Source organism: Urocitellus parryii, chromosome 6, assembly GCF_045843805.1.
Source record: "Urocitellus parryii isolate mUroPar1 chromosome 6, mUroPar1.hap1, whole genome shotgun sequence".
Taxonomy (NCBI): Eukaryota; Metazoa; Chordata; class Mammalia; order Rodentia; family Sciuridae; genus Urocitellus; species Urocitellus parryii.
In genome coordinates, this window is record NC_135536.1 from 69,967,096 (window position 1) to 69,984,652 (window position 17,557).

General features: G+C 36.9%; 1 protein-coding gene across 1 annotated transcript in view; it reads right to left on the reverse strand.

The window, feature by feature from the left end:
- The window catches only part of Snapc1 (small nuclear RNA activating complex polypeptide 1), a 28,536-nt gene extending 19,222 nt beyond the window's left edge, over positions 1-9,314 (reverse strand). The window contains exons 1-6 of the mRNA XM_026385179.2: positions 9,142-9,314; positions 6,011-6,170; positions 5,716-5,856; positions 4,976-5,080; positions 1,596-1,754; positions 211-279 (exon numbers count right to left, since the gene is read on the reverse strand). Coding sequence (XP_026240964.1) covers positions 211-279; positions 1,596-1,754; positions 4,976-5,080; positions 5,716-5,856; positions 6,011-6,170; positions 9,142-9,269 — 762 coding nt within the window. The 5' untranslated portion in view covers positions 9,270-9,314. The remainder of the gene's footprint in view (positions 1-210; positions 280-1,595; positions 1,755-4,975; positions 5,081-5,715; positions 5,857-6,010; positions 6,171-9,141) is intronic.
- Between the last annotated feature and the right edge of the window lie 8,243 nt (positions 9,315-17,557).

Below are 17,557 nucleotides of genomic sequence, written 5' to 3' on the forward strand. Positions count from 1 at the left end.
CCTACTTATAACTGATGTGGCTTTATAAGATTTCTAGTAAAGAACAGACTAACTTTTCATAGATAGAATCTATGATTCAGAATTTTCTGATATTATTATAATGCTGACCAAAGGCCATAATGTTCAATATATAAAATTATAGCCACACAAAAGTAAAAAAAAGCTAATCAAACTGCTGCCCCATAAACAATAATATGGCAGTTGTCTGACCTCTGATTCTTGTGACTTTTCTTCCTTCTTTTCTTCTCCATCTTTATTTTTTGATTTTAAAGAAGGATCCTAAAAGAGCAAAAAAAGGTTATTTATATAGACATATTTATATAAACATATAAACATATTTACAATTAGTTACAAATCAATTTTACAACAGTGAGGATCAATTACTTCACTTTTAGTGCTATTTTAATTATACAGAACAGGCTTCACTGTGGCATATCTGTACATGCAACTAGGATGCTTTTTTTTTTTTAATTTCTTTTTTAGTTTTAGGTGGACACCATATCTTTATTTTGTTTTTACGTGGTGCTGAGAATCGAACCCAGTGCCTCACGCATGCTAGGAGAGCGTGCTACCACTTGAGCCACATCCCCAGCCCCGCTTGATTATTTTAATTACTAAAAAACCAAAGGATCATCTCACAGTACTGCAATATAGGTCACTACCAAACTCTAAGATCACAATTAAGTTTCATAAGAGTTCTAGTATTCATCAATAAAATACCTGAATACTTTATTCAACAGTAAAGTAACCAGAAATTGGTTCTATTTTTTATTTTTTCCTGGAAGTATTTATTAAAATAAAATGGAATCATAGTTTCAAAGATAAATTTGGCAAGTCTGGCACTTAGGTTTCCAGAGTAAGGCCAATGTGGAATACAGGCAAGATTAATACTGTTGAATCAGAAAAATCAAACTAAAAATTTGTTGATGAGACTTGAAAATGGATAAGACACAGCAGATAGACACCACTCAGGTTCAGGATCTGCTACTATGCAAGAAAGTGAGACCACTTACAAATTCTGATTTAGAAGTGAAGTTGGTTTTCTGGAATTTTAGGTGAAGTCTACAAATACTTACATATTGGTCACTAATTCAAAATTTTACAACAATGTTGAAATCAATACTATGTCAAACAAAACATATCTATATGTCAGATTTGGCCCAAAGGCTGTCAGTATGTAACCTCTAGAAAAATGCCAAATTACAGATTAATTTTTTTATATTTATTTTTTAGTTGTTGTTGGACACAATACCTTTATTTTATTTATTTATTTTTATGTGGTGCTGAGGATTGAACCCAGGTCCTTGCACTACCGCTGAGCCACAACCCTAGCCCAAATTACAAAGATTATAAGTCATTATATAACAAGAATACTTATTCCTATAGATATATGTATGTGTCCATGTGTGTTTGTGTGTTGTATATTCCATTTGTAAGGGCAAATGATGCCATATGGCTAATGACTGACAAAACCTTAAGTAGAAATCTTCACTATACAGGAAAGTACCCACTAAACCAGGCTGCCTCTCAACATACCACTATGTCTAAATATTCATGTACAATGTAGGTAAGTGATCAAACATGCAACTGCTTACCTTTCTGTCTTTATGCCACTGCTGATGCTCCAAAACTATGTTTTTAATATTATCCAAAAAATCATCCTTTATCAAGCTGAGGGCTTTATCTGGCTTGGACTTATCAGCTGAAATTATATGTTTCATGTTCTGATAATGATCATGAACGTTCAGCATTTCCTAAAAGTAAAAAGATGAGTTTTTTATTTCAATTTATTTGGTGGTAGTGGGTACTGAGGATTGAACTCAGAGGGGCTTTACTACTAAGCCACATCCCCAGAACTTTTTATTTTTTATTTTGAGATAGGGTTTTACTAAGTTGCTTAAGGCCTCACTTAGACACTGAAGCTGGCCTCAAACTTGCAATCCTCTTGCCTTCGCCTCCCAAGTCACTAGAATTATACGAATGCACCATCATGCCCAGCTTGAGGACAATCTTAAAGGCAAAACCAATGCAAAACACACTCACTTTACAAAATGACTGTGAGTTCACAGGAAACAATAAGCTACAGGTATTATGAAAATAACATAATCATGTAAGAAAAATAGTACAACTTTATTATTAACAAAGAGACTGTTTTCCAGTGGTATGGGTTTACTGAATTCAACTCAAGGCACATTGTTATGGGGAAACATTGGGAAAAGACTAATTAGGGGAGCAAAGAATTATATTCTAACTTATAATGAAAATTATTGTAATACAACATATAATTATATATCAATCCAGAAAACCAAGAATATTTTACATCATAAGTGTAACACCAAGAACATATACACAGTCCTTCATTCTTGGCTAGAAATTCCTCTGTAATGACACTCGCCCACCCCTTCAAAGAATTCAATCCCATTCCCTTAAATTTCATCATTACTTGAGTAATAAGAACTAAAATAAATAAAGGGTGACTTATGTCACCATGTAAGACATCATTTATTAATCAAATCTTCCGCTTTAAGAAACTTCCAGCCAAATAGGCCTATGGGATAGGGAGATAGATAGCACACTGTAGCCAAACTTAAGACACCATATAAATCCTGGCACAGGAACTTGGCTGTAAGATCAGCAGAGAATTAACACTTTAACATCTGAACAGCCTATTAAGACTACTTAGACTACTCAATTCAATTAATTTCTAGTGGATTTTGGTGGAATGGACAGCTAGCTGTTCAAGAAATTGTAAACTGTTCGCTAGTGGTAAGTCCTCAGATAAGCAGGATCTGCAATAGAGCACTGTCCAGACACTAAATCTAATCTCTAAAAATTTTCAATGATGCCTCTCTACCAAAAAGAGAACATATAAATTCCATCAATTATACAAAGTACTTTTTGGGGGAGTATTAGGGATTTAACCCAGGGGTGCTTAACCACTGACCAATATCCCCAACTCTTTTTTTATTTTCTATTTTGAGATAGGGTCTCACTAAGTTGCCTAGGGCCTTGCTAAGTTGCTGAGGCTGGCCTTGAACTTTCAATCCTCCTGCTTCAGCCACCCAAGTCACTGGGATTACAGGTATGCATCACCATGCCTTACTTGAAGTACTTTTATTGCATTTATTTTCTCATACTTCTTTCTTTTTTTTTTTTTAAAGAGAGAGTGAAAGAGGAGAGAGAGAGAGAGAGAGAGAGAGAGAGAGAGAGAGAATTTTTAATATTTATTTTTTAGTTCTCGGCGGACACAACATCTTCGTTGGTATGTGGTGCTGAGGATCGAACCCGGGTCGCACACATGCCAGGCGAGCGCGCTACCGCTTGAGCCACATCCCCAGCCCTCTCATACTTCTTTCTCACCAAGCTGCTAGAGGGAAGGAACCTAGTTTTTTTTAATCTTACTTCAAATGATCAGATGTTTGCTAAAAATGATGAATTTCTTTCCCCAGTTCCAGTTCAGATCAGGTCCTACTATCCAACCAATAGGCACTGTATTGATTCAGAAACGAATATGAACCTTAACTCCATTACTTCAGATATTTAGTAAACATTTACAAACATCATAGATATAATGTGACAGGCTGATGCCCTGTGGGGAATCCAGACAAACAAAGTAAATCAAAAATCTGACCCCTCTTTTACTGCTGATTTAGGAAGACAGTGAATAAGACAGGGAAAAACAGATCCTTTATTAAGGGTCTATATCCCATATGCCAAAGTATTCAGCCATCAGCTTATCTCAGTTCTCATAGTGAGGAGAAATAAAGAGAGCAATCCTAGCCAGGTCTGGTGGTGTATGCCTGTAGTCCCAACTACTCAGGAGGCTGAGGCAGGAGAATCACTTGAGCCAGGATTTCAAGGCCAGCCTAGTCAATATAATCAGACCTTGTCTCAAAAAAACAGATAGGAAAAAAGAAAAGGGAAAGATAGTAATCCTTATATTAATTCAGGGGAAACTAAGGCTCAAAGAGATTAAAAACCATGACCAAGGTCTCCCTTTCCAAACTCCACTGTATATGTTCTTTTGAAATTCATTGATTAGAAAAGGCTATAACCAACCCTATAATGGAATTTTATTTTAATCTCAGGCAATGCTTTTCTATTCATATAAAAGTCTGTGAGAGGCTGGGATTGTGGCTCAGTAGCACAGTGCCTGCCTCACATATACATATGAGGCACTTGGTTTAAGCCTCAGCACCACATAAAAATAAATAAGTAAAATAAAGGTACTGTGTCCATCTACAACTAAAAAACTATTTTTTTAAAAAAAAGTCTGAGTGCCATTATTCATCTGTGCAAAAAGAGATTTTTTTAAATAGTGTACAATTCTAATAAAATATCAAAATATATTAGATGATAAAACTACTTTAAAACCATAAGGCATATCCATAAATCCTGATTTTAAATATTTGTCAAAATAGCCTGTTTTAATGATAGGTTTTTAAATATTATAAAAAGGAATTTAGGAAATAAATTCCTGTTGTTAAAAAAATTAGAGCCAGCTGAGATAGGAGGATTGCAAGTTCAAAGCCAGTCTCAGCAGTGAGGTGCTGAACAACTCAGTAAGACCCTGTCTAAATAAAATACAAAATAGGAGTGAGGATGTAACTTAGTTGATTGCCCCTGAGTTCAATCCCCAGCACACAAATAAATAGATAGATAGACAGAGATAAAGTTACTTTAAATTCTTGTTTTTCAATATAACAAAAAACACAAATGGTTGTTTTAGTATATGAATCCACAGATCCTGAGTCTAACAGTCTTCTACATCTTTCTCTTTCTTATGCTTCAAGATTTACAAATCCTGATACATTTAGGGTGTTCTATTTCTGATACTTTAGAGAGAGTAAGAGCATTCTATGATTGGTTAAAAGAAAATTTGTCAATATCCAGTAGATGAAGTTATATATAACCTCAATGTATAATCAGCAATAAAACATTTTTTTTAATTTCAAGGATATAAAATCAAATTTACCTCTAATACATCAGAAGTGATAAGTTTCATTACACGATCATCTGGATCCTTAAATTCTTCTGTAACTTCAGCTCGTTGAATTTTCTTCTTCATTCTATATGAAAGCTATCCAAGAAATGTCTTTTAAAATGGATGCATTTTAAAGGATATTTTTAAAGTATTCAAATATAAACTAGCAATAAAAACTTGTCTATCAATAAGCATGAATAAAACAAAAGCAGCTATATGTGTATATTTGTTAAATACCTATTTTCCAAAGACTACTAAACTTTTCAATTATTCCAGTAGATATCATACCACCAGCTTACAAATTCATATGAGATTCAGAGAAGTTACATGATTTGCCAGCTAACAGCAGAATTAGATCCTTCTTCAGTGCTCTTCAACCTAGTCTCTCAATTGTCACAAGACTTTTCATCAATTACATATTAAAATTTCCTGGTCCTCTTTCAGTAAACTCTCATTTGAATAAAGAAATACATGAGCAAATTCAGATGCCCAATCTCATTTCCTTTTATAACAATTTACTTAATTCATATCATTCAGAAACATACTACATTCAAAAACTTTTGTTTGCAGGAAAAAAACATAATCAGAAAACATTTTCTTCTATTTTTAAGTAGGCTACAACTTTTGCATATTATTAATAGTCATTCCATCTTTATGGAAAGTGAGGTGCTTAATTGACAATAAAGTATAACTTCTCATTTAAAAAACAAAAGTTATTTTAGGCAACATACCAACTTAGGCATTGCTGTAAAGTGAAATGCTTTGTCTAGTCGTAACTTCCTAAAAATATAAGCTGCATCAAAATGTTGTGCATTTATCAAATCTTGCTGAAACTTTAAAACTTCATCCCAATCCTTTAGGGCAACTCTGATCTGCAATCAGAAAGAGTAAAAAATTGTAATAAATCTAAGTCTTTTTTCATAAATGTATTATAATTTTAAAACACTACCATTTTTATTTAAGTCAGTTTATTATAAAAACATTGTGTCAAATTTTTGCTGTGAAAAACAACTTACCAAGTATTACCTTTTGTTTTGGCTGACATAGCTGGGTATTATATAATCCATATAGCAGATACAAAGCACCAACTCTTATCTGAAAGGTGTATGGAGGTAAAAAATATCGCCAAGCCAAAGCTAAAGCTTCCTTTGTAAATGTGTTCTTTTCTAAATTTCTCATTTTACCACTAGAAAACATAAAGAAAATATATTATGATTCATTAAGAAAATAAAAGATGAACAAAAACCAGAAACAGGTATATACTTATTTAAACAACAGTTGTGACTAATTGGATGAAGATTCAAAGGCTAATCCTTTCAAGACTCAAGCACAAAGAGCTAACTTTCCACTTGTGAGGCACAACCATAAACAAAATACAGTTCCCAAAAGCACCAACTTTACTTGCCAAATTGGAGAGCAAAGAAGGGGATTCAAATTAGTACTAGAGAAACATTTAAAACATCTAATATTTAAAACAATGGTCATGTTACAAAACCAAAAACTGTGTGCAATCTAATATATCAGAGATTTGCATTTAACCTCCACTATCCTTGGGAAGCCTACATGAAAAAGAGAAACAATACAGTGTAACCTACCCTACCATTCTCCAGAGCACTGCAAAGCCAATGAAATGGAAAGAAGAGCAGGGATATAAGAGCAGATTTCATCAACTCTCAAAAGCTTTGTCCAAACATCCAACAGAGAATACATCTCTCTTAGAAATCAATGTAATAACACAGAAAATACATTTCCATGCACCTACATGGCATAATTAATACACTATCCAAAATTGTGCCAAGTTAACCAAAATTTTTAAATTTTTTTTTTTTTAAAAGCCAGCAAGATCATTACTTTGCCAAAAGTTAATGTAATATCCTTCTTACAACTTTGGATAAAGCAATGAAAGAAGGCATATTTTAAGCATATTATGGATTCTATATAAACCCTGAAATGAGGAGATTAGTGCCTAATTTTTAATACCTTAGCTAAATGTCTCAAAGTGTATTATTTAATAGACACAAGTAATTGACACAAAATGCAAATAAGGATATGTAGAAATTTTCATTTTATAACAGCAGCATAAAACAAAAATTATCCATGCAGCCAGTAAGCAGAGGCTATATTATAGCTGATTTAAAAGTAGGGAAGGGGACTGGGGTTGTAGCTCAGTGGTACAGTGCTTGCCTCACACGCATGAGGCCCTGGGTTCAATCCCAGGCACCACATTAAAAATAAAAACAAATAAAAATGAAAATATTGTGTCCATCTACAACTAAAAAAAAATATTAAAAAAAAAAAGTAGGGAAGGTAATCGACTGGCTCCTCAGATATTTTTCTATTAGCTAAAAATTGGGGTAACCCTAGAAAACTTACCCTGAAATGCCTTTTTCCCCCAAAAGTAGTACATGAAAAATCATTGATTTTAGAACCAGGCAATGCAAACACAGTGCACACATGTAATCTAAGTTACTTAGGAGGCTTCAGCAGAAGATGACTAGTTTGAGGGCAACTTAGGGAGACTTTGTTCTAAAAACAAAATAAAAAGCTCAGTAGTATGAGGCTACCATGTGAGAGGCCCTGGGTTCGATCTCCAATACTGCAAAATCAAAAACAAAGAAAGAAACGGGGAGACATATAGGTTTCAATATCTGCTCTACCACCTTCTAACTGCAATGTGGAGGAAATTACTTCAACCTCCTTAAACCTCAATTTCTTCACCTATAAAACAAGGATAATTACATCTGCTTTCAGAGTTGTTCTATGAAGTAAATTATGCTATAAATGAATTACATTTAGTATTTTTTAAAATTAGTTCTCTTTTCATCAGCTGTACAATAAATAGGGTGTCATCCTTCATCTCCTGTAATTTACAAACTACACAGGTAGTTTACACCAACAGAGAGAAAAAAGAGAACTTTTATATTCTACTCAGCAGGACACAGTTTAGTCATAGGTTTCATTCATTCAATTATTTAGCCTTTTCAATATTATATGTGCTGTGCTAATGGTAATACGAAACTTATCCATTCACTGTCCTCAAAGCTCAATCTAGTGGAGGGAAAATTGAAAAGTAATAACAATGAACTTTAGTGAGCTCTTGGAAACATTTGATATTTCTTAGCTCATTTAATCCTCAGGACTACTATTGCCTCTATTTTACAAATAAGGAAGCTCAAGCAAATAACTTATCCCAAATCCCAGTTAGGGTACTCGGCATTCAAATTCACATAGCTGGGGTCTGTGGTCTGTCTGCACTCTTAACATATCCTATACTGGCTCTTCATCTACACAATAAGATGTGATAATCAGTGAGATAAAATAACCAGGGGAGAGGGGCTAGAGCACGAACACCCGCTTAGTATAGAAGGGAGAAAGATATCCCCAAGGAATTGGCATCTGGACATAAAGTGGGTGAAGAATAAAGGGGACAAAACAAGTGGAAGTAGAGGGTAAACTCTAGGCTTAGAAAACGCCAAGGGCAATTGCTGGAACAAGATAGTGTATGGAAGGGGCTGGAAGAGGAGGCTGGAGATACAGGCAGAGGCCAGTCACCGAGAATTGCCTGCCATGTTCGAGAATTTGAATTTTATCCCAAAGAGAACCAGTAACAAACACTGAAGGGTGGTGAGCAGGGAAGTGACGTGATCAGTTTTGCACTTTAAAAAGACACTGTTGGTTGCTGCATGAAAAATGAATTCAATCATGCAGGATTTTATCCTTGCTCCTGCGACTGTTCTGTTTTTTAAACATGGGGCTCTAGAAGAACCAGACTGGGGGAAGTCAAGCTAATGGCCTGGGTCAGGGTGGAGGCAGTACAGCTGAAGAGTTTAGAAGGAGACTAGCCAGAAACGTATATTCGAGAAGAGGCATCAAAAGGATGCAATCGAGGGGCTGGCGATGTGGCTCCAGTGGTAGGGTGCTCGCCTAGCATGCGTAAGGCACATAAAAATAAGATAAAGATATTGTGTCCACCTAAAACTAAAAAATAAATTTAAAAAAAAGATGCAATCGAGGCCTTATGAAATCGCCCAAAGAAAGTGGAACACAGATGAAGGCCCAGGAGAGAAGGAGACCACTTTGGGGACTGCTCTCTTAACCATTTCCACGTGCGGAGCTACAAACTGGAAGGAAGCAATTTTCAGTGGAGAAACACCCACCAGAAGATGGTCCCGAACTTCATGTTCCTCCAAAGTTCCGTGAAGTCCTCGAAGCGAACGCTGTCAGTCTCCTGGAAGCGACTGAGCAGCGCCTCACAATCGGTCTGCAGGCCCGGAGGAGTCCCCATGCCTACACAGCACGCATACCACGGACACACCAGCCTGCGGCGGGCGCTGCGGAAACCGGGTCATGAAACCCCGCCCCCTGCGACGTGACGCACGCGCTCTCCGTGTCGCACTATCCGGCACCTTCAGCTCCGCCTTCATCCGGGTCTATAGTAGCGTTGGTGTGCTTATTGCGCATGCATCAAGGCCTATTGGCTGAGAACTACGTTAGGGGGCCGTCTGTCCCTCTTCTTTAAAGTAACCCTGGAGTGACAAAAGTCAACAAGCTCAACCCCACTACACCTGGAAAGAGGATTTAAAGAAGAGCGTTTACAAGGAAATGGGCTCAATTCATTTTCCCTCTCATTGTTGAGATCCTTTAGAGTCTGCCCACTTAATTAATGTTGTGCTTAATTTGTGGCTCTCATAAACCTGGTAGTCTACAAGCACTTTGAGGAGCTCTATCTCATACCCTCTTGTAAACAGCCCTTCCAAAACACACACACACACACACCATGCCACAATCGAGAACCGAATTAGAGTATCTACTTATTGGTTGACTGAATTGACTCTCTATGTACACTATACCTCTTAGCTTTTCCCAGGAGCTAGCTATAAAGTAATATTTTGTGCTTTAGAATATTTCTTTGATTGCAAGTCATGCTGTTATTCTTAGAAGTATCCTGACGTAATAGCATAGAAAACACTGGACTTACTGTCTGTAGATGAAGGATCAACTCACTAACGTTCCTGATCATTATTCCTTTTAGATTTTTTAAATATTTTATGTAAACAGAAAAGTTATGTGGTGTATAAAATATGCATAATAGTAAAACAAATCTCTGTGCACCTTTCCTATTTAGGAACCAGAAGATTATCAACACCCTCATATCAATCTTGAATTCCTCTAACCAGTTCACCTTACTTTGCCCCACCTTATTAACATCTACCCTTTACTTTGTTTCTCATTCTTTTGTATATATTTTATCACCTGTGTATGTATCTCTAAGTAATATATATATAGTTCTTGCGAAAAGGGTATTGCAATTTGTAATACATGTTCTTTGAATTGCTTTTTTTTTCCTTTTGAAACAAAGTCTCCCTAAATTTCTTGAGGCTGGCCCTCAAACTTGCCATCCTCCTGTCTCTGCCTCCTGAGTCGCTGGAATTACAGTTGTGCACCACCACACCCAGATCTTTGAATTGCTTTCTAAAAATATTATTTGTAATATTCATTCGTGTTGTTATTCATAGCTGTAGTTCATTCATTTTTCACCTGATATTCCAATGTGTTAATATACATTTATCCATTGTATATTTCTGGGCCAGGCCTGGAAGTGGTGCACAAAGGGTGGTCTGCTGATCCCTGTTGGTCTGCAAACTGTTTATTACCTCTCCATCTCAGGAGAGTAAAGAAAGTGAAACTGTAAAAATTTTTTTATTATTTATTTTTTAGGTTTTTTTTTTAAGGTGGACACAATATCTTTATTTTTTCATTTTTATGTGGTGCTGAGAATCGAACCCAGTGCCTCACGCATGCTAGGCTGGCGTGATACCACTTGAGCCATATCCTCAGCCCCAAGACTATAAAATTTTTTTAATAGTATTTAAATTTTGCTTTAGTTGTAGATGAACACACATATCTTTATTTATGTTTATGTGGTGCTGAGGATCAAACCCAGTGCCTCACACAGGCAAGGCAAGGCTTTACCACTGAGCTACAGCCCAGCCCATAGACTGTAAACTTTTTATGATAAATGGCTAAAATAATATCATGTCTGTTGAATATAATAATAAAAAATGGGTTTGTATTTGGTATGACTTACGTGTGCGTGAGTACAGAGGATTGAACCCAGAGATGGTGCTCTACCACTAAGCTATCCTATCAGCATGCTCCCCTCTTTTATATTTTATTTTTCAGACAGGATCACAATGAGTTGCCCAGGCTGGCCTCAAACTTGTCATCCTCCTGCTTTAACCTCCCCCAAGTAGCTTGGATTACAGGTGTGTGCCCAGCTTGGTATTATTTAAATTCCATTTTTTTCTGGAAATTTATTTTATTGTAGCAGTCCATGATTGAATGGGTGAAAGGATGGCACATTACTGATAGACCCAACCTGATCTTTTCTTAAAATTGGGCATCTCGCCACAAAGCCATGAAAAGATAATTTTGGCTTTACTATAAATTACTGCAAATTCTGAACCTGCTTGGAATGCCTGCCCCGTGCCTTCAACTCACCCATGCCTGGCTCTCTGACCAGATAGCAGCCCTCTCTGAAATTTTAGTGACGCTTCACAAATCTTGGCCTTCCCTGGCCAGACAACGACCCTCTCTGAGGCTCTAATGGTCCTCATAAATTCTAATGTTGGGGCCAGCAAAAAATGTAAACTACCATTAGTGTGATGCTTGTCAGAGTTCTGTTATCTGTAACCCCCCTTTGTGTACCTTTCTGGGCTATAAAACTGGGCTGCAGGAAAGCTGGGGTGCTGTCTTGTTCCCGCCGTTTTGGGAGGGAGAGGCAGCCTGGCCGGTTGAAATAATAAGCTTGCTTTAATTTGATTTTAATTGGAGTCAGTGGTCTTTTCTTGCGTCCTGGTCTAACAATTACCATGGTTAGTTTGAGAAGTACATATATACACCATTTCAGTCCCCATTGCATTGGCCGGAATTCAGGTCACATGGACCCAAGTAAGAGCAAATGGGGGTGAGAAATTTAGTACCTAACTGAGCAACCTCTTCCCAGTGACAGCTCCAATCTATGGAAGAGGTACACAAATCATTATTGTACTGCAGACTTTTCTGCTACAATTTTATTCCAGAAGTCTAAAAGTATTTAAAATTTTCACTTTTAATCTACAAATGATTTCTCAGTATAGTATGGACTAAAGATTCAATTCCATTTTTCCATATGTACAATCATCTGTATGTACGCGTATTTACTATGTGTGTAATGTTCTATCACCTATTATTGAATGGTGCATCCTTTCCCAATGCTTGAAAGTCACTTCTTTCAAATATCGAGTGTACATGGGTGACTGCAACTAGTGAATAACTGTATGGCTCTGTATCTTTTATTAAAATACAATTGTTAAAATGACCATTTCCATTACTGTTAGTAAATAGTTATTATTCTGAGCCTCCTTACCACTCTCAACTGCACCATTTGGATCACCTGTTCCCCTTCCCTGGAATCCCCTAACCATTTTACCATTTTAAAATAGTAAAGTCCAGCACAAGAAGAGGCCTCCAGTAAGCATGCCAGTGTGAATGTGTTTCCGGGGTTACTATCTACTTGCAAGGCTCCATTTAGATTGCACTACATGAATAACATAGTCTAGATAGCAGAGTTTTTTTTTAAAATTCATATTTAGGAAGGACATTTCTCTTATCTTGGTATTCTTCAGGAGGATCTCGACTATTCTTAGATTTTACTTTCCAGGCAAGTTTTAAATTTGGCTTGTTACATTTACCTAATAGTGCCATTAGTACATTATTAATGTACTAATGGCACTATTAGGGGGTTGCATTAATATATTATTCAGTCTGGGAAGGAATAACATCTTGATCATATTGAGAATGCATATCTATAAACATTTCACCTTTAGAATATTTAACAAAATTTTACTATTTTTCTCTATGAACTTTTTACTTGTCTTTTGCTGGATTTTCCCTAAGTACATTATGCTTTTTTGTGGTTATTGTATTTGGTATCATTTACTTCCTTACATTTTCTAATTGCTTAAACCCATTATATAAAAATACAATTAAGCCAGGCATGGTGGCTCATGCCTATAATCCCAGCAGTTCAGGAGCCTGAGATAGGAGGATTTCGAGTTCAAAACCAGCCTCATGGTGAGGTGTTAAGCAATTCAGTGAGACCTTGTCTCTAAATAAAATACAAAATAGGGCTGAGATACAGCCCTGAGTTCAATCCCCAGTAGCCACCTCCACCCCAAAAAACAATTGAACTTTACATCTTGATCTAATGTCAGTCAGCTCCTTGTTAAACTCTTGTTAATTCTAATAACTTTTCTGAAGATTCTTAAAGATTTTCTATGTAGATGATAACAGAAGCTGTGAAGAATAATAATAATAATAATAATAATAATAATAATAATAATAATTTGTTTTTCTAATCCCTATTCCTTTTATTTTGGTAGTAGGGATCTCGAAACTAGGAACACTTTACCACTGAGCTATATCCCCAGCCCTCCTCCTCCTCCTTTTTTTTTTAAGACAAGGTCTTTCTAATTTTCTGAGATTCTCACTAATTTTTCAAGGCTGGTCTGTAACTTGCCATCCTCCTGCCTCACCCTCCGGAATCACTGAGATTACAGGTGTGCGCTAAATTTTATTCCTTTTATTTCTTATTCTCCTCTTATTCCTTCTGCCTAAGACTTTCTGTACTATGTCAAATATAAACCTGGAAGCTTGGTTATGTGTCTGTTACTGTACTACCACACTTTTAGAGTACTTGGTACACAGCAGGTCCTTAATGAAGAGTCTAGTGACTGAATCAGTTATTTTACTTTTCAACTCTATAGTTTCTAGCTGGGTCTTTTAAAATAATTTCCATCTATTTTATTTGTAGTTGACAAGCCATTGTCACAGTACATTCCTTTTCATCTTTAAATATGAAAAGATTCCCGTTGCTTCTTTGAATATATTTTTAATGACTGCTTTAAATTTTTTGTTAAGTTGGCTATCTGGACCCTCCAGATAATTTCTTTCTATCTTTTTTGTCTATGAATAGAAACTTTCTGCTTTCCCCCCATGTCTCACAATTATTTTGTTAAAAACTTAACATTTTAGGTAACTTATGGTTTTAATTTTGGATATTGATGGGCTTGCCCCTGTAACTTCTTTTTTGTTTGCATGTTTAGTGACTTGGCAGGACTATTTTAATGAGTTCGTTTGCCTCATAACTTGGCAACTGCAAAGTTGCTACTTAGAATTGGTAGTACAGACCAGGCACACAGTCACCCTGGGGTGATAGTGATTTTTACATGCTCTTTATCTTTTTTCCTGATCTTTTCATTAAACCCTCTGCCCTGTGCATTAGTATCACACCCAGCTGTTAGTCTTCTCTAATTACTAGCTAATTGCTGTATTGCTTTTGACAACGCCCTGGGGCATAAATTGCACCACAGTCTAAACCAATTAAATGTAGGATCCTTTGCAGAGGTAATTTTGAGCTGTCTTGGGGTATGATCTATTCCCAGGGCTGCTCTTCTTCCCTGGCTCTCTCTGGCAAACTAGTTGGCCTGCAGATTTTATTGTTTCTCTCTCAGGGAGCTACCAGCCTCCTCTTACTTGCTTACTACTCAAGCATCCATTGTTTTCAAGATCTCTTTTAGAGTTGAATTTCTCCATATTCTATTCCAAATAAAGTCAGTTCTTCTGGGGAGAGCTTCAGAGTTCTCTGTTCTTACAGGTGGCTCTCCTTCTGGGCAAAATCTCTTAGCCACTGTTTCAGAACTGAGGATACAGATGGTGGCCTTCACTCAGAGTCACTCTCCTGATTTATGGGCAGAACTCTGGGAGGGGGTTGTGGCTTCTGTTATTTTCAGCCCACCTACCCTGGAATGAAACTCCCATCATATGTGTGAGCTGAGGTAAGGCCAACTTGGGAATCCCATTTGTCTCCAATCTCTTGGCAACGTGCAGCATGAAATTCAGTCTCTGCAATTTAGAGCAAAGCAAAATGAAAAAATCCTGCAGGGTACAGTGATACACTCCTATAATCTCAAAGGTTTAGGAGGCAGAGGCAGGAGGATTGCAAGTTCAAAACCATTCTTCGCAACTTGGTTAGGGCTCCTCTTAGTGAGACCCTGTCTCAAAATAAAATATACTAAGGAGCTGGGGATGTGGCCCAGTAGTTAAGTGCCCTGTGTTCAATCCCTAGTACCAAGACAAAAAAAAAAAAAAAATCCTAGCAAAAGGGCTCTACTCACCTAAGTGGAATTTCTCATGGTAAGGTCAGTGGGCAGCAAATCAAGGCTTAAGTACCATTCACCATTGCTACTTTACCAAGATTTAGTAGATTCTTTTGAATAAATGTTTCTTCATTGGCTTCAGATAATTCCAAGAACTCTAAATTATTCCTTAAACATTTTCACTAGTTATAGTTGTTTCATTGAGCAGTGTATCCATGGAACTTCTTACACTGCCAATTTGCTGAAGATGCATTTAAAAGCATTACTTTTGTCATCAAGTTGCTCAGCAACCACTCACTTCAAGCAGATTATAAAATTATACTTAATATTAGTGTGATAAGTACTATGAAAGAGTTAAGCACAATGCAACATAGGAACACCTAGGAGACTCTCCTAATCCAGTCCTTAAGGGAATAAGCTTTCTAAAGTAGAACTGAGTTCTGAAAAGAGGGAAACTATTAAGGATATGGAGATGAGATAGGAAGGATGCTGTAGACACACAGAAAAAGCAAGTACAAAGACACACAAAAAATTAGAGAACATATTAGGAGGTTCCATCACTGGGGGAAGAGAGACAAAGAAAAGAAGTTGGCAGTATTTGGAACAATAGATAGGAGATCTCAAAGCCTGGATCTGTACTGGTAAATTTTCTCCCTGGATGTCTGTGTTCCTGTTAAGTGTGAGCCTTTTCAGTGAAGGATGATTGACTATCCTAAGACAAAGAATGCTGGAGAGATTTAGAGACCTATCTCCCTATTTACATTCCAGAATGATTAAAAAAAAAAGAAGAAGAAGAAGAAGAAAGAAAGATAAAGGCCTTCCCTTCCTCTTCCTCCCCAGAGAAAATTTGTTTACATTTCATAGCAATTTTCTCTACAGGTATTGGCAGGTGTCCCAGCCACAACATACAAACTCCAAGTCTCATAGTTGCAGTGTTCCTCTCCTAAAGTGTAAAAACCTACTGTACATCCAGGTGAATATGTGACCATCATCACGTAGCCCATGGGAACTGGCATTAATAAACGGCCTGTTTGCTGGTGTTTCTATCAGTACATATACATACATATAAATCACAAACTCCTCACAGTTTTGCAGTTTGGGCCTCAACGTCAACTACACAAGCATTCAAACTCCCACCTGAAAATAATCAATAGCTACTAAATTTTAAAAATCAGTATTTCTTCTGTTAAGGAAAGTAATCATCCCTCCTATAAAGCATCACAAAGAAAGAAAAATGAATTATGTAAGAAGTAATGTCCTCTGGCACTTGGTCCCCAAGGACAACGACTATTTCATATTCATTAGACTATTCTCCTTGAGGGAATGCTAAATATAGAAATAACATCATCATAGTTTTGTTTTAGAAAGATTAATTTGGCAACAATGAGATGTGGCAGGGATGGAGCAGATAAGGGGGGAAAGTAGAGGAAAACCAGGCCAAAACTGACTAGGTAGTGCGGAGAAGTGACAGATTATAAAGAACATACTGAAACAGAACCAAAAAGACTGTCAGTGACTGAATATTTTGATGAAATTAAGGAAATTATTGTTATAGTTTTAGATGTTATATTGTGGTTGTCCGAAAAGAATAGTCTTTTTAGAGATTCATATTGAATTATTTCCAAATAAAATTATATGATTTCTCTGGATTTGATTCAAAATCATGGTGGCGGGGGAGGGATGTGTGGAGGTATACGTGAAAAAAAGATCCTGCCTGAGTTGGTAATTGTGGAAGTTGGTACTGTGGGTGACACTGTGATGAGACACCAGATGTCTCAGGAATGACATATTTAATTTCTCGGCTATGGGTATGTAGCAGATGGTCTTCAGCTGTTAGTCCTCTGGGAATTGCTAAGCTGAGGAAAGGTCACATCTCCTTCTGGGGGCAGCCTGCATCCAATGTCTGGTTGGTGACCAGTGTAAAGGCCAGACCCTCCCAGTAGCTTGAGGCAACTCTTGAGGACCAGCTCCAGAGCTTCCCGAGTGGCTGGTGAAGGCAGCGACTGGGACTGTGTGTCAGCTTCCTGCCTCTCTCTTTCTGCCTGTTTCTAATCTTTTCTCTTTCACATGTGCTTATCCCAAAAGCATTCCCCCCAAAAATCACCTGCAGTTTTATGTCAGAGTCTACTTCTGAGGGAACCTAAACTGGAGAATTTTTGGCATTATTCCCTTTACTTTTGTGTATGTTCAAGTTCCCACAACGAAAATTTAAGCCAGGTAAAGGATTGTGCCAAACTGGATTTGGTGGTGAGGCAGTAGTGATAATTGACCTCTACAGTTCTGGTTTCTGAGACTGAGTGGTGCCATCCATTGAGCAGGGGATGCAGGATGAGGAGCCATTTGGAAGATAGATAAGGGGTTAGTTGTTCTTTTA